Genomic DNA, 23,082 nt, shown 5'->3' with positions numbered 1-23,082 from the left:
TGTGCTGTTTATTTCCATTTTTCTCTCCACAAACTGAGTTTGGATATACTGAAAATATGGTAATTACCTGACAGGGAATCAAACCAATAAACAGTGGCACAAACACAATATAAGAGACGAGAGACCTTGAACCAAATAGTCTGCATAAAAATCACATATTATTGATTATTCTGTAGCTACAACTCCTTCCTTATCTGCATGCACCCCAACAAACTCATTAAACACAAGATGCAGTGTGTCCCCTGCTGGATGAGACATTGAACTGAGCAGGGCTTTAACCAGGTAAAAGGACAGCTTTCTAATTTTCTTCAAGTGTCTCTTATTAAAACACTCACATGTCCACCGGTCACTGTAATCTCCATCTTCTCAGTAACGGTGGTGAAGCTTCCTTTGTTAGAATGATTCCACTGTAAGAGATGGAATGACTTTCAAAGATCAGCTAAAGGTAACATAAACTTTTAGCAGTCTGAGTTCATCAAATCATGTGGTTATCTTTTTTAATTTCTATTCTTTCAGTATGAAATTACCTTTGTCCTTGCCGAGCTGTACAACTCTCGCTCTATAAAGACTTCGACAAATAGCCGCTGGTTATAGCCATAGTTTGTCTGACTCAGACTGATGATGCTTTGTAAGTTCAGCTGAACTTGATTTGCTTTGAAGTAAAAACAATGTCGAAGGTTTTTGTCTCCATTTCTTCAAGCTGAGTCAGAGTAGGAATATCTTTGCGGCCTAAAAATCAATTACATCAACCAGTAACTTTTTAAGTGTACACGTGGCAAGCAATATTGTTTTAAGAAAGATATGAAAAATGAGAATCGACTTCTTTTTTCTTCAAAAGTACTGCAGTAAAATTGCCCAATATTTCCCTTTGTTATCTTTGAGGCACACATCAAGATTTCCTAACTAAAACTCACACCCTCTAAATATATATATTTAAATATCTCAAATTTAAGTGGGTGAATAAATTGCAGATTGGTCCTTTAATGCAAAAGCGTGATAACGAAGCATCGGGCAGCAAAAATACACATTTTAAAGCAGTAGTTAGACTTTGTATTTATTCACACGAAACATAATACATTTCTTCAATAAGGCAACACAATACTGTATATACATACAATGATCTATATGTATACCATATTTAAATTTATGTCATTCTTTACTATCACTACCGAGTGTAAATAAATAGTTTAGCAAGTCATGTAAAAGAGTGCCAGATGCAAAAAAAACTTCAAGAAACACTGTTAGAACATCCAATGCAAGAATCCTTTACTCACTGTAAGATATCATGGTTACTGATCTGTTTTAGCTGCAGTTGATTTCTGAACACAGCGTTATGAGTCAGTGACACACTGGAATGTAAATTAACACAGCGGCCCTGTGAGCTCAAAGCAGTGAAATTTAATAAAACGCACACAAACATACAAAACACAAGCAAAACCAAGAAAACATTTTAACCTGTTCGACAACACGAGTGCATCAAATACCATAAAAAGAAACTGCAACTACAGGAATGCTGCAATTAGCATACAACAAGGGAAATGTTTCCGGAGGACACTAAAGGGCGATACGCTTCTTGTTGCCATGGTGACCAAAGAAGCCAAAATGTAGTTTAAACGTCCTGACGATATCCAGATATATTTAATTACCTCTGAAGTGTTCCTGGATTTGCAGCACGTTTTCTCACTTTTCACGTGTTGTCAAATTGGTGACGATGTTTTTTTAGTTTTTTTTTTTTTTTTTTTTTAGTTTGCTGGTGTTTTGTCGATTTGCTTTGTGTTTTCTTAAGTTGCGGTGAACTCAAGGCCACGGCAACAAAAACTTTTTTATCAATTACAACTCCAACATCAGTCAAAAGCCAAACAGAAAAACAAATCTTAAAATGTATTACTTTTCACAAACAGCATAAACAGCAATGACAGTTTTGATTATTACATTAATGCTGACATCATATTTAGGTGCTGGAGGGGGTGTCTTTCCAAAATGACATGAGGTGCTCGTGGTTTAAAAATGTGACCGATACTTTAAAAACGTGAAACTCTTTTTTTTTTCAATGTGAAATGTTGAACGGACTCTACAGAGTGATGCAAAGTGAAAATGCTACGTTAGTTTGATACCCACTCTCTTCACAACTGATAAAATTGTACAATCATTTACAAAAATATAATTCTATTCTGCATTAGCAAATGACAGTAGTGATTATTAGTGGTTTAGAAGTGGACAGGACAGAGTTTAGAACCAATAGGAACATGGCATCAAGCAAATGTACTGCATGTAATATCACACACACCATCTTGTGTGCTCACATGATACACGAGCAGCGCTGCATGTCACTCTGATTTTTCAATTTGAGGATCGTGTTAACAAATGAGGTTTAACCAACAGAGCTCCTGTCCTGTTTACTTGTTTTTGCACAGTGTGACAAAATATCAGAATTCAAGTGTTAAATCTGCTAATTATTTCAGTGGCATTCACTTTCGGAGGTTTGTTTTAAACAGAATTATCGCACCACTCTACAATATGACCCTCCTCAATACAGTTAACACTTTATTTTAATGCAAACTAGATTCAGCATTTACTATATAAATAGTATATAAACAATAAAGCGTTTATAACACACTACATTGTAGTTGTAACTGATTTCAGTACATTTATAAGTAGTTATTAATGACTTCTTAACAACTACAGTATAACAGAGTTGTAAATTTCTGATATATCTATAAATTGGTTTAATCCTTTTGTGTATACAATATACAGTAAATGTAAACCGGTAATAAATGCTTTATAACACAGTACCAGTATGTAACTAATTGTTAATTACCAAAGATGTGATTATATGCTGTTACAACTGTGTTATACTGTGTTATGTAACATTAAGTAACCGCTCATACAAAAGTTATATCAGTTAACAAAACCTTTAAAAATGTCTTTATATCTGCTGCAACTACCTCATAATGTGCTTTATATACTACGTATAAACGCTAATGATGCTAACATATAGTGAGTGTATGACTGATAAGGCAATGCAGTGACTATGAATTATAAAAAAAAAAATTAAAAAAAAGTTCTTATCATTCATGTCTTTTTAATGTGTAGGGTGTCAGAGCTTTGACTTTAGCGAGCAGCGAGCTCATGAAATACCGAGATTATTTCATAAATCTCAACACTGACATTCACAAAATCCCAAAACTTGCACATACAGACACACGCACAGTTACACACCTATACACACCTACAGTAGGCAAGGGGCATCTTCAATAAGTTTCACACACAACACACATGTTCACACTGTATAACAGGCTATGAAAAGGTGTACTGAGGAGGGAAGTGAGTCAAACGATCTGAAGCAGCATCAATACGAAGTAAACTGAGGCCATGACAGATGTACGAGCAACGCAAAAATACAACTTAAGATTTTAAGACAAAATTCAATGGTTCCAACTTCGCAAATATGATTTAACTGAATATTTGTTTTGGTTTTGTTAAATTGGTCAGACAAAACAAGCCGTTTTAATCTCATACTTTGGCCTGTGGCAAATTGTGATGGAGATTTTTTTTTTTTACTGTTTTCAGACTTCTTATAGCTCAAACAATTTATCACCATTGACACACTTTTCTGCCTCATGTATGATAGTCATGAAAGAAACACATTGTTACTAACAGAAATAGGGATTATTCTTCCGCCAGACCTTCTTCCTCTGATAATGATTTAGTGACATTACAAGTATCTATATTTGTAATACTTTTTATCTCTGAATTCCAAATGTCTTCATATTAAAATGACCTCAGCGGGGATCAGGATGCAGAAGTGATCACGCTGTACCGTCTTGTACAACTTTACATGTGGAGGCAATAACCAAGTGAATACAGTAATAAAACTGTAACGGCAGCTACTTCCCTCTTAGTTGCCATGGAGACTGCATACATGGCTTAACTGATCAATTAAGCCTCAATTTGACTAAAATGTGCTAAAGTAAAAGTTAATTTGCAGATTTTTCTCCTGTCATTCATATTTATTTATACCTTTAATCTGCAGAGAAGGAGGAATACAAATCCTCCTGGAGACCGCTCGGATAAATGAGATTCACTCGCCGAATCTCCTTCAGCTCCAGGAGCACCGCTCGGTGCTCGACCCCTGACCTCCCCCTGAAGCTCTAAACACACTTCTTCTATCTGGCAACCGCACAGCATCACAAACACAGGTAGAGGAGAGTCTCCGAGGGTCTGAAACCTAAAAAGAAACAAAAATCCAAGTAGTCTTTTCCTGGTGTACACGTTTGCATTGAAACTCATCAAAAAAAAAAAAAATCTAGTATACTCATCCGTGACAAACACCTACATGCATTGCAAACACACACACACACGCACACGCACACGCACACACACACACACACACACACACACACACACACACACACACACACACATCGACTCGCACACATCTCAGCTGTAGTTGTAGGTGAAGTTATATGAGCTAGGCTCCTTTGGCACGGGGGGCGGTGCTTCGGGGATCGTGATGTTCTCAAGGTCGAGGAGGCGGAGCTTCATCTCCATGCTGATGAGAGTGTCGAGGTCGCTGCGCGTCAGGTCACTGCCCATCTCTCTGCCCAGCAGCGCACACAGCCCGTCAGTCCAGATGCAATACTGCACAGATGCACACACACAAAAGAGCATCCATTAAGGTGAACCATCCCTTTCAGTGCAGCAGCTCGGCAGTACGTAGGAGGTAACAGCCAACAAGTTGGACCGGCGTTGTTTGATTTGGTTTGTCTAGAATTATGGAAATATCAAGCACATTTGAAGTGTCTAAATTACTATTAAATTACTAAGAATACAAGAACCGAGCTTTTTAGTTAATAACAGTGTTTTTGGCTCCTGTTGTGCAGCAAAACAAGCTGTATACACAACATTAATATTTCATAAAGTTGAAATGACAAACGTGTTGGCAAACAGTCGAACATTTACAAGTCGCGCAAACGCCGAGCAGCATCAGAATCTGTTTGGAGACTTTCTGTCCACCTGGCGAACACAAGTCCAATATTCCCCCTCGCTTTCTCTCCACCGACTCCCCAGGGAAATGTCCGGCTCTTTAGCCGCTAAACGCTTCATTGTTTTCACCAGCTGGAGAGTAAACGTAGAGCAGATTTATCGGAGCGGGAACAGCTGCCTGTGGTAGTTGGATGATGAGGATAAGGACAATGGTGAGACCGAGCCAAAAAAATACAAAATGAAAAGGTGAAGCTGCTGACCATAAAAACAAAGCAATCGAGTGAAAATGTTAAAATGTTCCACGGAGCGGCGAAATAGTAATAATAATAACGCGGCCGGAGTTTAACAGACAAGTGAGCCCTTTCACAGTAGAAATAACAGTTTGACTCTGGTAATTTATGACTAACTGAAGTTAGAGAGCTGAATCCACTCAGCCAGACACTCACAACAGAAAACTAAGTGGATGTGGTATAAAAGTTGTTTGGTTCAAACACTCACTATCCACCCATGTGCTTGTGGATGTAATGCCGTGTCATCTGGACGGCCTCAAGTACTACTGGAGGACCCTTGGAGTTATTTTTCATCTCGTCTTCTTTCACCATTGCCGTAATGTCAAATTGAGGACCATTCTGTCTCAGACTGAAGCTGAAGAACTAGTCTTTGCATTTTTTTTTTTACTTCTAAGCTTGACTGTTGTAATTCCTTAATATCAGGATGTCCCAGTTACCCTCTGAATAGCCTGCAGCTGCTCTGAAATGCCGCAGCTACTGACTACTGCCGGCATTTAGAGAGAGATCATATTTCTGTCATATTAGCTTCTCTTCACTGGCACCCCGTGAACTGAGGAATATAATTTATACATCTTTCTCCGTACATACAAAACCCTTAATGACTGAGCTCCATCATATCTTAAAGACCTTGTAGGACCATATTATTGAAAAGAGCGCTTTGCCCTCAGACTGTAAAGGTAGAACGGGAAGAAGAGTTGTTAGCGTTCTGTCTCCTCTGGTGTAAAACCAGCTCAGAGTTTGGGTTTGGTTGGCAGACACCATCTCTACTTTTAAGATTTGAAACTCTCCTTTTGAATAAAGCGGTTGGCAACAGGCCAAGAAAGATATTAAATCCACGACTAAATACTGGTTGCAGAGGCAAAGAATGTATCCAACAATACCGGTAATTAGCTCGCAACCTAATAAGCTACATTTTTCATTTCTGTCAGTGACCACTAATGCTAAAAAAAACACACACACATTGACAATAACGAGCTAACTAACATTATAGCTACATACATGGAAATTATTACATTTTGATGAACAGCAACTACATTTTTAACATGTCAACAATGTTCCTTGATATTCCAGGACTTGGCGAAAAAACAATATTAAATTCACTGACTTTCCCTGTCTGGAAAAGAGTTTTTAAAATCCCCTGATGTTCCCTGAGCTGTGGAAACCCTGTTTAAAAATAAACTGAATCAAATCGAACAGGACAGCTATTGTGTGGTTGAGTACACATCAGCTTACCTCATATTTGTTAGGTGCAACAAAATTGAGTGTTTCATCGGGATCGTAGAGGACAGAGAAGGCCAATTCCAGCACCTCCTGAGAGAATCAAACAGGTTAAATAAAACAGTTTCCACAACAAAGAATGAACTGACGGCTGTGTGACCAGAATACAAATGAGAAATAAAGGAAGTTCGATTTCACCTTGTTTTGTTTTAGAGCACTTTTCTCCTTCATATGAGGGCAGTCCTTCCCTGTCACCACAGACTTGATATCTGAGACAGGGACTGGGAGAAATAAAGTAGAAATAATCAAATAATTACAGGAATATATTAAGGGCCATCATCCACTCTGCCGGAGAGGTCGTCATTGTGTGTGTTGTGAAAGATTTAGTAGCTTTGACATGGAGCCACTTGGAGAAATAAAGGTTTCTTACTCTTGTCACTGAGTAGCTCAAAAGGCACTTCACCCTGAGGTGACTCATCCAAGTCCCCATAGTGCAGCACTTTGTGATTCAGAGAGAGTCTGCAGAACCAAAACTTTTCTACAAAAGAGGTGAGGAACACAGTGTTTAGCTTATAATCCACATCCGCGGTACTTCAGAAGCAGAAAGAAGCAGAGTGATTGTTGTTGCTGCTGTTCGTACCCTGCCGCCGCCGGTTCCCCAGTTTACGGAAGCAGCTTCCCTCGCACAGCCGGTTGAGTCGCTGTTGCTTGATGAGCTCCAAGATCTCGGGCTGAATTCTCTCCCGCAGCTCGCTGCAGCACAAACACAGCATGAGCAACAGGAACAAGCGCACAGACACACAACCGGGCTATTTCCTCTCGTAAGGACAGAGCAGAGCTGAAGAAAGCTGCAACGTAGCAGATCGCGAACACGCGAGTAAAAGGCTGCACGTTTTGTCACAGCTACACTGCCGACAGGCATAACGCGTTGAAACTACACGAAGAGATCGAGAAGCAGCGACGACGCAGACTGACATGATTGGTGGAGACTGGAAGTCGTCCTGGCTCATTCGTTCTGACTGCCGCAGACGTAGAATCTCGGAATAGTTGAGGCCTCGCAGTTTATTCTTCAGCTGGTCTATAGATGACGGCTTCATCGCCAGAGCCCTGGTGATCTGCTCCCGGACCACCTGCATCACCTGGAGACGGTTCGAGCACACACACATACACGAAAGATGAGAGAGGAAAGGTGGAATATAAAAAAAAAGGCAGATTTCAAAAATATTCAGGGAGGTGCATTATTCTCATCAGCTGGAACATTTCACATCTACCTGCTTTAGTTTTTAAACAATAAACAATGAGTATTGGTCAAGTTAAAAATCGCAGAAACATCATTTCTCCAATCAGAAACTTAATCTGCTGACAGACATCTAGTGCCTTTTTTCAAGGCATCAATATTTTAAACCCAACATGTACAAAACGGTTTGATGTATTCCCGTTCATTTCATTGGATGTGGAGATAAGTAGTAATTATCATGCATTATTTAATGAACTAAAAACCTTTTGGCTGTCTGCTCAACAGAGCAGCTACAGTAGTAACGTGTGCAGCCAGCTCACATTCAGACTGAGCAAACATCATCCTGACAGATGTATTTAATAATGAAGATCACCTACTGTAAACAAGTCAACATTACTGTGTGTGATGACATTCAGATTATGTTTTATATTGGAACTGATTAAATGTACGCTCTATAAAAGTCGGGCAAAATGAATGGTTCATGCTTACAGGTCTATCAGGATGCATTCAGGCAATGTGGGAAAATCAGCAGTCCGTCCATTCAGCTTCAGTTCATCAAAGTGCAATCTTACTCATTTCTTCTTGGGAAATATTATTGCTCGAAAATAGTCTGCAGCCCGAGGCCAAATTCTGTTTGCACAAGTTTAACGAACCAAACAAGACTTTCTGTTGTAAATGATCCAACATACAATTTAATTGAGCCGAAAATGTGAACCTCGTAATGGTGAAAGGGGGGAAATTAGGGATCATAAAAGTCAGAAGAATTCATTGTTTTGGGACAACCAACATCAACGCTGTCTACAAGAAGGGGATGAGTCGACTCTTTTTCTTGAGGAAACTTCGATCCTTCAATGTGTGCAGCGAGATGTTGGAGATGTTCTACCATCTGTTGTGGCCAGTGCATTGTACTTCGCTGGGGTCTGCTGGGGGAGCAGCGTTGGAGCCGGAGACACCAACAGACTTAACAAACTGGTTAAGAAGGCCGGCTCCATCATCGGCTACAAACTGGACAGTCTGGAAAAGGTGGTGGAGAGGAGGACGCTGAACAAACTATTATCCATATTGGATAATCCTGACCACCCTCTCCACCACCTGCTGCAGGGACAGCGGAGGACTTTCTCCAAAAGACTCCTCCAGCTCCGCTGTCACAAGGACAGATACAGGAGATCAATAAGTCTGTACAATAACTCACCTCTGGTAAAATCCATCACACAACAATAATACTGTTGTCTGTGTTCTTGGTTGTTTGTATATAATATATATAGATATATACTGTACTGTATATACTGTATATACCGTGCATTTTATATTTTATATTTTTTTACTGCTATTTTATTGCTTTTTATTATTCTATTATTATCTTATTGCTTCCTGTATGCTGCTGTAGCGAAAAAATTTCCCCTTGGGGATTCATAAAGTAACTACCTAACCTAACCTAACCTAACCTAACTAATGTCTGTGAAAAAGATTTTAAGCAGCAGGTGTTCTCCCATTTTAATTACAATTTCTGGTCAGTTTAAGGCTGCAGAGTTTGGATATTTGGATTTAGCTCTTCGACTATACTGTGAGATTTAGGGTTTCAAAAAGTCATTTCGTTTCTCTGTCTGTAAAGGTTGTCATCGTGGTTGTACTATGAGGTTTTCACCATCAGAAAAATCCCGGTAAGTGTCCAACATGTGTGGCACCACCAGTATGTACACTATCGTAGACGGTATACAGTGAAAGTTGGAAAGCTTGTATGTATCTGAATATAAAGAAATGACTGAAAGAGAGCTTTAATGTCCGACCTTGTTGAAGTCCTCGGCTGTGGCTCTCATCTCCTTCCAGGTTTTATTGAGCAGCTGGATGCAGACACAGAAGAACTCCTCCCACGCCCGGTCATGAGTGAAGAACATGGGGTGATAGTCGTTGCAGCCCTCATTAGCTACACAAAAGAAAAAGATTTGAAATGTAAAGTGAGAGAGGCATCCTTCATCTCCTCTCACGATCCGGCACTGAACTACAGAGCACCATGTCACAGTTTCTAAAGACTTCTTTCACGTTATCCCATTTTAGAGACATTTCAAGATCATTAAAAGAACAACAGCTACACTTCCTGTCAAACACAGAAGTACTTACGCAGTTCTCCGACCTGCAGGATCTCGCACAGCATTCGAGTGAGCTCGATGGCGCAGCGGCCGAAGGGACACTCGTGTTTGTCCTCTCGGCTGCTGTTCTCCAGGACAATCTGTCACGAGTGGGGAGACACGTTAGGTGTGGCGGCGTCTTTCCGCGACCGTGAACTCGGCCGTGCCTGTGCTTACGCTCACCCTGATGTACGTATCCTGGTGAACTTTAGCCAGATACAGCATGTTGTCCAGAGCCAACATCCCCGGAGGAGTCTGGGTGAAGTCCAAGGCCGGGTTCACATGGTTCTGCGTGTCAAACCGAGCCGGGAGACAGCGACACAAACATTTAAATGTTTCTATTTGAATCCATTTATACAATTAGCTGTGCGACTGAGGGGCATCCTCAACCAAACTCACAGTGAACCCCAGCATCTTGTAGTCCTTGGTGTACATGGCCTTTCTCTTCTCGGTGCCGGTGGGGTCGTTCTCTCCATCAAAGGCAATTCTACGCAGCTCAAAGATGATGTCTCTCTGAGCCTGCAATAGAAAGACAACATGTTAACAGCATAAACAGGAACACATTTAACATTGTAGCAGCAAAAATTGTGAAAGGAAAACATTGAAGATAGTTTAATCAGTGGCGAGCAAAAGGATGTAAACGAAAACTGAAATTTTCTGCTCCACTTGTTACTTAAAGCAGAGAGTAAATTGATTATTATGCTTCCTCAGGATCCAAGCTGTTACCATCCAATTCACAACGTTGCTCATTCAAACACACACGACTGCTTACTTTAGGTGTTCTTTGACATAAAACAACATCCTGTTCATATATGACATTGCGGATATAAAGGGAAAATTCAGTACTTAAATTCTTACCTGGTCATTTGGATCCATTTTGGTCATCATTCGTTCTTCCAAAAGGTTAAAGGTCAATACCTGCAGCACGTACAGCTGATGTGCCATTTCGGCTTTGATTGGTCGATTTCCTCTGATAACATGCTGGGAAAAAAAAAAAAAAAGAGCGCTGCACTTAGAATAAAGCCTTAAAGATGTAATTCATGTATAAACAGCTACAAAAATACACGTGAAACAAAAAGAAAGAAGCCTAATTTATAGTTTTTCTTCTCCCCAGAGTGAGACATTATATTGTATTGTACTGGCACACTACCTGATTACCTGTTTGATGTAACTGATGTGAAACACTAAATGTCACATGACATAAATTAAAAATAAAATAAAAGCAGAGTGATTTCTATCTGAGATTTTATTTTTGCAGATTTTCAGATACAAATCCCTCTGCTTTTATTTGTATGTTGTGTTTTGGGAGTTACGTAACCTGACATTTGTTTGTGAATATTAATGAGACTGTGTTAATCCCACACCGGGTCTCATTAACAGCACACAGACTCGCAGGTTCTGGTTTTTCACGGCAGCACACAATGATGGAGCCGCTCCAGGATGTTTCCTCGCTGCGGGAGGCTGGAAGTGCAGCGTCTTCCTCGCTGACATCCACAGCCAGTTCAGTCGGGCACTTCCAGACGAGTGCCAAAGGGAATCATTTCAGAGCCCATTTTGTTCCACTTCAAAGACTTGGTGCCATATCACATTTGCTGGTTCTGTGTCACAGCTCTCCGAGTGAGTAAAGCTTTCCCTTTTCCAAACGCTGACCAACTGCTGCTCCCGGGAATAAAACCAAAGCCCATGGCAGGAAAGCCTCAGAGGAGGATAACGCTGACTGCAATCTGTATACACAAGGTCTCCCAGGGTTTTAATCAGAACTATCTCCATCTGTTTAAAGTGGAGTGAAGCTTGTATGGAAGTTTTATAACCGGCAGAGCAGAGTGTTAATTCTGATGTGCAGCTGGAAATGACAGAAATATTGTATTCCCTACACTTCAGGCTTGATACTCACATTGAGGATGATGGACCGCAGGTGTTTCTGAGCCAAAGTGCTCGCCATTTCCTAAAGGATAAAGAGATAAATCATTCCAGCACACAAGTACGATGAAGAAAGACACTTTAAAACACGGGAAAGTAGCAGACGATGGGAACTTTAAAGAAATCTACCAACAGTAAATGAGAATTTTGTGCATGAATATTCTGCCTTGAACTGGTTTAAATCATTTCTTCACACCTTTTGCAAACTAAAACTAACATGGTTCAAGTTCAATCTGTTATCAGTCTGTCTGCTGCTGCTGCAGCCTGCTATGGTTCTATCTTCATTTGAATGGCTCATGCAGTTTCAATGACACAAAAAGAGCCAGTGAAGGAGGAGAGGGAGGAGTGGGGAGATGGAAGGAGCTGCTGAGGGATGTGTACTCACAGTGAGGTGCTGCTCCAGCGGGTTAGTATACTCCTCCTGTGGGTCGGGGGTGGGGGGCGGGAAGGAGGAGGGACATGGGTGTGACAGCAATGGAAACAAAAAGTGCACACACGTGGACAATGAGATACAAGAATACATCACCGGCACAGCATGCAAACGCAACAGGAACAAAAACAGCATCGCGTCAAATCACAACAGCTCACAGTCACATGGCCTAAATACGTGATGAGCATGAATTTATTCATTTATCCAGCTGCTTTTGGGGGTTTTAAAATAAACTATTTACTTCATCATCTCTTCACCTCATCCTTTCTGCCTGCCTCTCTTCAGTGTGAGAATAAGAGACAAACGGAGGGACGAGTCGAAAGAAAACACACCAGAACTGCAATGAAGAGAACCATAATTCTAAATATTAAAAAGTAACTCCACACTCATTTACTAAATGAGGTGTAAATTGGCATTTAGTTGGTAATTACAGTAATGCACAGCGCTGTGTGTCCCTCTCTCTCTCTGCTGTGTTTGTCTCTCTGGAACTGACTCAGTTCGCCCCCCGGTGGCCAACAAGAGCAGCTGGCGTGTGTTTTCCCAGGTGCAAACATCTCAACAGGCATCGACCACATCATGTTATTTTGGGACATTTGGCCAGATTAAAGTGATTGCAACTGAAAACCTTTGACCAAATAGCTGACAAATCGCACAAAAGGAGCATGAACCAAACTCTTTCTTTAACATTTCATTTATGGGCATTTGTCTCTGTATTTCTTTCAAACTGATCCCTTCCCTTTTTTTCCTGCCTAACCGTGTCTCTCATTTCATTGGCTAGTTTTTACTAATCTATACAGAAGTTTGTGATACATAAGCAGATTGAAATTGAAGATTTCTTGCAAACAGAATTTGTATATATACTTAAAGAAAAATCTAAAATCTAATGAATTTATTTATATGTAAGTATTTTTAAATAACTCAATATTAAGACAGCAACAAGTTAGAATATATATTAATGTTTTATCTAAATGAGATTTTATAATGTGCTGAAGGATTAGCAGGTTTTTACAGATAGTTTCATTGGATGCGTTTTCTGCAAATTCAATTCTGAGATATTATTTTTGATGTCTAGTGTTGCGCAACTCTTATCAAAACAATGCTTTAAGTTTGGATTTTTACTGTTGCAAATTTTTTTTTTTTTTTTTTTAAAAGCACAAATACCACAGTGTTTAACTTCTGGCCTTTACTGTCAAATCAAAGTTTACATGGAGAACCCTCCTTTAAGTTTGACACACACAAAGGGACAAGACAGTGTATGAAGAGATTAAACACTGCAGTATGCTGTCGCACAATGTGCAAAGTTCCCGCTGCAGCGTGAGCAGAGCACAGGAAGACGAGACACTGCGACAGTGACGCACTGAAAAGAGGCACTCTCCCCTTCACTGTTTGAACATTTGTCGGTGCTACAAAGATATTTCAAAGTAAATCTGTTTGTTTTTCACAGATATTAATGTTATAACTACATTCAACATCACACTAAATGTCCTAATTTTGTATTGTTGAATGTAAGTGAATCATTTTGGATGCTGTATTTGTTCATTTCTGCCTCTACTGCGAACAATTCATGATTTCATATCATAGAAATGACAAAGAATCGGTCACTGAATGACAACAAGTCCGGTCTTTGACTGGAACAGAAAGAAGCATCTTTTAATGAACTAAAAATAAACCCTGAACGACTGCATGCTGAAAAGTGCCGGATCTCTTCCAGTCATGCTTCAGTTGCAGCTCGGAGGCTGTTCCTCCTCACTGAGCTCCTCTAAATAAGAACTGCAGCATAACAAATGCACAAACTTCAAAGGGAGGTGAGTACTATTTTCAGTGAGTGTGTCGTTACGGCGATGACTGTCAAGACAGAATCCACAACATGACAGCTGGCAGACAGACGTCTCTGTTCACGGGATTAAGTCGAACTAGTCTACAGCTGCAGACGTCCGCAGCTCTGTGACACCAAAATCTTTTTGGTGGCTTTCTTCAGAGTCTAACATGAGGATGGAATATTAGTATCGTCTTATCTATTCAGTGGTTTTCTGTAACGGTGTGTTGTGAGAGCGCTGCACTGACCTGCCGCCTGTCCTCTGGAGCCTTCAGGAAAAGAGCGTTGATGAGGGCGATGGCGTACGTCTGGATCTCCTGGTTCGACCTGCACAAATATCCAGCAGCGCAACAACCAGTTAGAAGCATTGTGCTCCACAAATATCCACGCAGGATGCTAACTACAGGCTAACAGCTACTCTGCATACATAACCATTAGTTTTATCAGCATCAATAGAAATACTAGGGAGGGGGCCTCTCATTCACATCAACTGTTAAACTTTAATTTGCTGATCATATATCATTTAATTATTCCCATAAAAAGACCAAAACCAACATTCAATTGTTCCAAACAATTATTGCCTGAGTATTGAATCCCTCACAAAGATTCTTCTTCTGTCCAATAGGCCTCCACTGACTATTAAAAATATACTTCAGAGAGCCACATTTATGGACATTTTTGTATTTTGAGTAAACTAATGCATTTTGTTCCTTTTACATACATGAGACAGACCCATCATGATTTTTTTTTTTTTTTACATTTACATCTACAATAAGAACAGGTGGACCAAAGAGCCACAACCAAGGTGGAGAAGTAGGAATGTACTGGGTGACACATTGTTTGCTATTTTGGTCTTTTTAATGGGATTTCTCAACCACAAGAAAAATATAAAATAACAACACCAGCATTGTTGTTTTATTGGGGTCATCTATTCATCCTGAACTCGTCCATTTAATAGTTCCATGAACCAAACATCAAGGCAAACATAGCAGCAGCATTTCTAAAGTCACCCCGCACACACACACACTGCTACATTCTCTCCTCGACCCGCCTCGTATCAGAGTGCTAAAAGCCCCTGTGCGTGTGTGTGTGCTCACACTTGCAGGTGCCCGATGAGCTGTCCCACGGTGATCTCCTGGGCCACTCGGTGGTACAGACTGTGGCTGTTCAGCACCATGCTCTCCAGGATGGCCAGGGAGCGCTGCAGGATGGACACGTCCACCATCGGCTGGTTCACGTAACCCGCGATCTGAGCGAGGACGGAGAAATCAAAGCAACCTGTCAGTTCAGCATTTCTTACTGCGGTCAGTTGGCCTTGAAAGTGTTTGCGTGGAATCACAAAGTTTGAAAGTTTAAAAGTTAGAAGATGGAAATCAAGTAGATTCTTCTTTCCCAATATTATTCATAAAGGAAAATGAAATTAAAAGTTCTATAAGGTTTCCCCTGAGTCACTGTCAAGGCTACGGAGAAGTTTTCAGAAGAAAACTATTCACATAGACACTAAAGGAGTTCAAAGTCCTGCAAGGCGTTGCTAGGCAACAGCACCCACACATTTCCGGCATTTGGGAAGAAAAGGAAGGCCAAGCGATTAAATAAAAGTGCATGAATACAAATAAATAAAAAGACCTTGAAATGGTAAACAGAGGGGATGTTTACAGTGGAGTCTCTGTGGAACTCTGACATGTCTGATAAATTGTGATTTTGTAGGAGGAGGTACCTGTTTGATGAAGGAGAGAGAGATAAGGTCCCAAGACACGATGCCATGATCCATCAGCTCCAGGAAGGCAGTGAGAGTGAAGGCCAGCATTTCACCGAAGCTGACGGAAAGTAAAAGACAAGTTAGTGAGGGCTGTTTCCCATCAGCTGATAAGACATGTAGTCTGATTTTAAAGAAATAATAATACATGTATAAAAAGATTAAACCATTTCCAACACTAACAATAAGGAAAGGTTGGCTTAGAAGTTGCACATTTTAAACAACCTATACTACACTGCCGCTATCAACACTGTCAGCTATCAAACAAAAAAACAACAACATCAGCGCTCACTGGGTGCCGCTCTCTACAAGACGAGCCAGTGTCCCGATCCCCTCCATATTGATGAACTCTGCTGCAAAGGTTGGGTCTGCAGACAGCTTGGCGAGCTCTTTCAGAGCCTCGAGGCGAGCATCGATACCGTGAGACTGGATCCTCTCCAGCAGCTGACGAGCAGCACGACCCTGTTAGAGACCAAAAAAACAGCACTTTCATGATGCAGTCACTGAACACACTGAGAGTGTAAACAGAGATCAGCATTACTCCGGAGCGTCTCCATGGCTTTTTGTCTGAAGTCTTTGTAAAATACTTGCAGCATGAAGCATTAACACATGGCTAGATTGAGTCTGGGTCTATAAACAGTGATAGATGTTCACAACAGACTGTTTGGGTCCGATAAATGTTAATGGTCTTTTCTTCTACTTAAGTGTGGCTAACTTGGGAACATTTCAAACTAGTAAATATAGCCAAAATGTCCAGAATAAGACCCAGGGTGTGATACATTTCAGTTATCAGTGGAAGCACAGCTCAGCCCACAGTGCTTTGGTGACACTCCTGGTGTTTTGGTGTTGCAGAGATGATATGTACCCACAGTGCACTTGGAAGAAGGGTGGGATTAGAAAAAACAGATTATCATACATTATTAGTGAGTTCGAGGCTGCTGCTGTTAACCATGGCGAATCATCAAGCTCCTCTAAGCCGTGCTGTCCCCACTGTGATGGACTGACAGTTTGGTGAAGGAGCCCAGACCAGCAAGTCCGAAGAGAAAAACGTGAAATGTCTTTTTTGGCTGAATTCATGTTTTGAAAGGCATAAAAAGACTGCAGAGTAAAGTCTGGTGATGCGTGCAAACTTTTTGTGGTAGCTTCAAAATAAGAATTAGAAAGACAAGCAAATAGCCCAAATATATACCGCAGAAACATTATACAAATAGATAAATTACGATTTGAAAACATCCCAACTAAAATAGAAAAAAACACATGAACTAAGTTGACTTACAGGGGAGATTGCTAACCGAAGGATGGTCCCGTTCTTGATGTCCCCACGGCTCTGAAAGATTAAAAAGAAAAGAGAAATGTGGAAGTTCAGTTCGGGTTTACGAAGCTTTATTTGTGTCCTCAACGCAATGTCAGACAGAAACAGTGGAGCTCACCTGCTCTGTGATATAAAGCTGAGGTCCATCAGCATAACGCAGAGCAAACTGCTCTGAGCCTGACAAAGACCAGCTGAGGATAAGAACAGGGAGGTTCAGTAAGAATTAGTATTCAATGTAAGTGGTAGGAAACAAAGAGTCAGTGTAGGACTGTTATAAAGCAGCACACTCTTGTGCCTGAACAAAAGGCTTCTCAAAGTCAGATAGTTCCCTCCAGCAGTATATTTACACGAGTGGCAAACTGAGAGATTTGTGGAGGAGAAGGATCCAGTGGGTGTCAACAGTGAAGTGCAAAGAATTTTTCATTTCAAATGGTAAAAGGAGGCCGTGGGTAGATGCAGCCCAGCTCAGAGGTGGATGGGTGAAATAAAAAATGTTCAATATTCATCACAAAAGTGCAGGAATATGAAGCACAGACAACGGTGATGGCAAACTTCACGGATAAAAACAATGGGTATGGAGGATTTTGCAAGGTGTTACAGTCAGTGATGAAATGGGCGTCTACATGACTGTGACAGGAGTGGGCATCACAAGCTCAACAGCTGTCAATTTCTGACTTCTTTATAGTTCTGCATCATAGACGTATTTTTATGACATGGCAGATCTAGAAAGAGTATTTATACAACCAAAAAAAATTTTTATTTTTTTTTAAAAGACACAAAGCCCACAATGAATGTTGTTTTTCTCCCCGGATATGCTGCTTGTTTTATCCTGAACATGCAGGTAGCCCAGACACAGACGCCTCAAAAGGACGGCTTTTAAATCGAGGGAAAGATTTTAGGATGCAAACTTTATTTATTGCAAAAACAAATAAAGTTAACAGATGAGATCTGTTACATTTGCAGTGAGACCAAAGAGAAAGCTTTTCAACATTCATTTCTGAAGGAAGACCAAAAACCAATGTCAGTAGTCTCTCATTTGGGAACAGAATGTTGGAAACAAAAATCATCTGGAAACCATTAAAACGTGTAGGAGTGACGCTCACCCATCACATACTTCCCGAATTATCGAGGACAAAGGTCTTTTCTGCAAAGAGGGAAAAAAAAACAAAAAACATTGCAAAACATGAACGATTATAACATTAAAGGGCTGAAATGAAACATAAATCATCACTGTACACTATTATTCCTTTAACCTCTAGGATCACAGCTTGCGACACATCCTGTGTTCTGCAGAGCTAAAACACCTCACAGCGTTACTCTGATTCATGCTTTTCACATTCAAAACAAACTCAATCTGTGCACAAATGTCCCCTTTTAATATGAAAATTTCACTCTAATGGCTGGAAAGTTGAGTTATTAGAGGTAAAAAAAAAAAAAAGGGAGACAAGTACAGACCTGGTCCATCTCTATGAGCTGAGCGTTAGCACCGGGCCACTCAATAGCCACCTTCACAATGTCAGCGGGGGGCGGCATGGCTCTCTTATTGTCAGAACCCTACGGGAACAAAAAGAGTTTTAATATCTGTCGGTCAACATCAGTCATGAAAACACTGTGACTCTTACAAATAAATGCCATTAAAATGATACCAAAGGGTTGTTTTATTGTTATAACGAATTTCAATTCAATTCGGTTTTATTTCTATGGCGCCAAATCACAACACAGCAGGTATTTAACAATTTCCAATGTGAGCGGCTGGGAGGAAAAAACAGGAAGAAAAACCTCTGGAATATATATTTCAGAATAAGATGAGAGCGGTTATACGTCACCTAATGGATAAGTGCTGATGGGGTCAGTCGCTCTCACTGCTCGGCTGTGTAAACCCTGTGTCAGCTCCCCTGCAGACACACAAACCCACACACTTGTCACGCAAGTGCAAAACCGTTACTTCCTTGAAGCTCCCCCCACTCCCCCCACCCCCCAAAAAGAACAAAAAAAAAACAAAGCTCCATCCCTGCATTTTCTCTCATTTGAACTGAATCTGTCAGAGAACAGATCAATAAGAATGACTGTTTAACAAAACCAACCACCCACCCACCCGCAGACACACACACACACACAAGCAGTCACAGAAATATCCTAGCTGGGTCAGGCCGTCCACCTACTGGGGTCTGGGTCTGCTGAATTTTATTCCCCTTGATTTACTTGCACATTAATTTCAATGCATAATCTTCATTTACTTCAAATTTATGTTTGCACAATACATTTTAGTTATTCTTAACGCCATCACTTTTACTGAGACAATTTTTTTTTTTTTTGCATTCATCAGCTGTGCAGAGACTGTTCCAAATTTAACTGTCTGACCATCTGCTTCAATTCAAAGGACATTTTATTGCGCATACATTGTTTAACTGTTTAAATCTAACTTTAGCAAAGTCAGATTCTTCGTTTGGTCCCCTGCCTATTATTTCAGGACTCACCTCACCGAATACTAAAGCACCGACACTTATGCAACTTATTTCATCATCTGCAACAACTGCTCTGTAACACAGCAGCAGTGGGAGCACAGCAGGGACCAGTCTTTGGCAACAGAAAGAGATCTGTCTCCGGTCTGACATGAAAAGCCGTCTGATGGCTGGTGATTGGAAGACGGAGATAAAGACGAGAAAAAAGTAGAAAGACACTGCTGTTCTTCAAACTTCTCTTTGAATTCAAGGTCCTTTCGGGCTGCAAAACACTTTGTACGGCTTGCAGCTACTCGTTTGAAAATAAATCTTAATCATTACCCGAGTGTTATATCAGAGAAACCTTCATGAACCAACAACTGTCTTTAGCGATTCATCAGTGTTGTAGTATTTCCAGCACTGCAGTCTTTGAGGACTTTGTTCTATAAATATGTTCCCCTGCCAGTGTACATCAGCCGTGGCTGTGACGTCTGACACTTCATCCTTTTGATCAGTCGGGAAATAAAGCACATTTTGTTCTCTAACATAAGTTTATTCTGTTGAGAATCACTTGTCAGTGCACCACTGCGCTGCAGATGCCGGCTCATCACAGTGAAAACATCTCAAAGTCAGGATCAAAATGTAAGCTGTTGCAATATAAATAATAAGCAGGTCTGAATCCTTTCAGCTCAACATCCTTGAACTGAGGGATCTTAATTTGTCACAACAGACCGATAGAGGGTTATACGCAGCACAGGTGATGATCATGAGCTACAATAAATTATAGATAGATTCTGGGAAAGATATCGAGTGAAAAGTGACAATTAAATTCAGATTCCAACACGCTGTCTTGTGGAGCGATCGCACCGCCTCCGCATCTTCAAGCAGACTGTCCATCACGTTACGCACCGTGTGATTTCTGTGCTGCAGAAAAGTTTGCTCTCCTACAAAATAAACGTGGCGACAAAGTTTTCAACAATTTCTGGTGCTAATCTACATTTTTCAGCACTGACATCTGGCCAAAGATGATCTTGGTAAACATGTTACGATGATGATTTGTGAGCTTGTCAAGGAGACAAAACAAGAGGTTATATATATGTGTTTATGTATGTGTATATATATATATATATATATATATATATATATATATATATACATATGTATATATGTATAATATTTTTTATATCATAACCTAAAAAGTGGTAGATTGTCTGAAAATGGTTCCCTTCCCGTCCAATATAGTAAAATCCTTTCAAGTCTATTTTCTATTAAAATGCCAGACAATTCCTGCTGTTTATTGACTCTATTTCAGTCTCTGGGCTTACTATGGGAGGAACATGAGGCAAATTAAATGGGCACAGAGTAAACTTTTATCTGCTGCCAAGAACCGCTGACAATGGCCCTTGACAGACATGAATGAAAAAGTCAAATTCTGAAAGACAGAATTCCCAGCAACTGACATGTAGAGTGTATTAAAGTTATTTTGACATATATGCAAGTAAATCATAACAAACATGGCTGTTGGTTACAGTTCAGGCTTATTCTTGTTTGGCTTTAAACCAAGCGTATATGAAAGAGAGAAGACACTTTGCTCAGAGTTGGAGGCCATTAACTTCTGCAGCATGTAGTATCTCAGCTCAGCAAATGTGCAGCATCCAGACAAACACTGGAGCCACTCATAGTCACAAACACCGAGTGGACAGAAGGCACAATCATATATACTTTGCAATGCAAGCTTACATTTTAGCAGCCGTGTGACAGTGAGCCAGCATGTCGTCTTAATAGTCAACAACAATAGGTTTCCTTGAGCTAACTGGAAGATGCCATGAGGCCTAATAACCTACTACTGCAATTATCATCAGACATGAACAGCCGAATGGTGCATCCCTTTATTTGTTTCTTTTCAAATCACTTTCCTGTCATAAAGATAATGAAATGAAGAAATGAAGCCGAGAAGTGCCTTTCCCTAGTGTTTAGATAAGCCACTTTACAACATACAACATTTTGATAAAAAATGTAATTCGATCACAACCCAGGAACCTAAAACCAAAGAAGCCGATCAAAACTCAGCTTTCATGAACTGTATTATTGACACTTGTGCTTTTCGTGAGTGAAAAATATCCCATTCAAGGTAACTCAACAACAAAAGTCTATGTGTAAGTCATGCAAGTGGACCAGCATGCAGAGGTCCAATAAAAAGGCACATCTGCATTTATTGATCTTAAATACAGAAGTGCAGCTCCTGCTACGACACGTCTGAAGGTCTGCTGTGAGATAAAGCTCTTTCTGTATTCTCTTGCACTGCAGTGAAAGTTGTTCTTTTTTTTTTTCCTCTCTCTCCTGGTGACTCAGTGCATTGAACAGACACTCATGCTGACAACAACTGCGGAGTGAAGTGATGGAGCCGTTTTCCATCGCCTCTCTGCAGCCCTGTCCTCTGACCGGTGCATGAGGGCTGCTGCACGAACTGCCCCCCACCCCCCCCCCCCCCCGTTAACAGCACGGATTTGGCTGCACGCGCTGTGGCGGTGGTGGCGGTAGCTTAGCAACAACTGCTAAGGAGCCGCAGCCCGAGAAGAAACCCAACAGTGTGCTGGTCGTCAGCCCCTCAATACAAAGGGCTCGCAACTTCTTCTGCCCTTTCCACCGCGAGCCGGATGTTTGTGACGCCGTTAAACGGCTCTTTCACCGCGGCTTCCCTCCAGGATGCTGGAAATATAAAAACCCTCTCACGTAAAACTGTGAAGCGCCTAACTTTCACGAAAGCTAACTAGCTGGTTGAAGAGGCGGAGTGGCGCCCCCTCTGGCGCCTCCGCGCTTATTAGGAGAAACACACACAAAAAAACAACAACATCTTTTGTATTTTCCGATATCACCGTCATATAAAAAGCATTGGTCAGAAATCTTCTCGCAGTTATGAAAACACCTCCGGCCTGATTCTACGTGACGGACCGGAGCCGTGGGAACGGACTGATGATGCGGCGGCGGCGGCGTTTCTCAACCGGATGATCTCCGGCGAAATCAATCACAACTCCCGATCACGTCGGCGGACGAAGCGGCGGCGAACACGGCGCAGCAACGAGGCTGTTTCTCGGTTTGAGAGGCGACACAAAGCACCACACTCACTCACTCACTCACTCACTCGCTTTTCCAGAGAGCAGCGGCGTTATTCCTCAGAAAGCGGCTGATAGGATTCAGTCATCCAGTGCAGCCTGTCCCTGTCCGCTCCTCCATTGCAGTCGGGATGCAGCCTGTCTCTCTCGGAGGCGGATGATGCTCCACGGTGTGTTATTTTAAAGTGTGTGTGTGGGGGGGGGAGTTAGTGATCTACTGATATCAATACTCGGTGCTACTCACCCGGTGTGTGTGTGTGTGGGGGGGGGCCATCGGTGATGGAGCTCTCGGTGTCCCTTTCTCTCACCCAGAGATACTTGTGGGAAGGAGACACGACTCCACGCCTTGTAGGCGGGACACAATGTAAATGTCACCGTCTGCAAATGTGAGGCAGACCCGTCAGCTCTTCCTCATTTATGCAAACTGACAGATGATG

General features: G+C 41.2%; 1 protein-coding gene across 6 annotated transcripts; it reads right to left on the bottom strand.

Annotated features, from left to right (window-relative positions):
* Positions 1 to 1,041: 1,041 nt before the first annotated feature.
* On the bottom strand, positions 1,042 to 22,954 carry elmo2 (engulfment and cell motility 2). Of its 6 annotated transcripts, none has more exons than XM_069156667.1 (23): positions 22,671 to 22,954; positions 18,918 to 18,986; positions 18,547 to 18,645; positions 18,195 to 18,235; positions 17,210 to 17,282; positions 17,056 to 17,106; positions 16,072 to 16,241; positions 15,741 to 15,840; positions 15,121 to 15,272; positions 14,272 to 14,350; positions 12,163 to 12,198; positions 11,752 to 11,802; positions 10,716 to 10,838; positions 10,257 to 10,376; positions 10,041 to 10,145; positions 9,850 to 9,958; positions 9,519 to 9,655; positions 7,470 to 7,633; positions 7,135 to 7,247; positions 6,925 to 7,032; positions 6,693 to 6,775; positions 6,510 to 6,587; positions 1,042 to 4,641 (listed from the first exon to the last, which is right to left on the bottom strand). In XM_069156667.1, the coding sequence occupies exons 3-23, from the start codon at positions 18,622 to 18,624 to the stop codon at positions 4,441 to 4,443; spliced, it is 2,172 nt and encodes a 723-aa protein (XP_069012768.1). In that variant the 5' UTR covers positions 18,625 to 18,645; positions 18,918 to 18,986; positions 22,671 to 22,954; the 3' UTR covers positions 1,042 to 4,440. The 6 variants fall into 6 exon arrangements, with proteins under 6 accessions (XP_069012768.1, XP_069012760.1, XP_069012788.1 ...); XM_069156659.1 differs by having other exon boundaries at positions 22,675 to 22,954; XM_069156687.1 differs by having other exon boundaries at positions 15,127 to 15,272; positions 22,675 to 22,953.
* Positions 22,955 to 23,082: the final 128 nt, after the last annotated feature.

This window comes from Embiotoca jacksoni, unplaced genomic scaffold (genome assembly GCF_022577435.1).
Source record: "Embiotoca jacksoni isolate LCO1_2020_lvr unplaced genomic scaffold, fEmbJac1.0.p SCAF_1, whole genome shotgun sequence".
Classification (NCBI taxonomy): Eukaryota; Metazoa; Chordata; class Actinopteri; family Embiotocidae; genus Embiotoca; species Embiotoca jacksoni.
Note: the sequence above shows the minus strand (reverse complement) of the source record. Positions and strands in the feature narration are given on the sequence as shown.

Coding starts and splice junctions, on each gene's coding strand:
- elmo2 (XM_069156667.1), bottom strand. CDS start 18,624: ATGCCGCCCCCCGCTGACATTGTGAAGGTGGCTATTGAGTGGCCCGGT. Junction 15,273..15,740: donor CTCTCTCCTTCATCAAACAG/GTACCTCCTCCT, acceptor GTCCTCGCTCAG/ATCGCGGGTTACGTGAACCA. Junction 10,377..10,715: donor AAATGGATCCAAATGACCAG/GTAAGAATTTAA, acceptor TTTCTATTGCAG/GCTCAGAGAGACATCATCTT.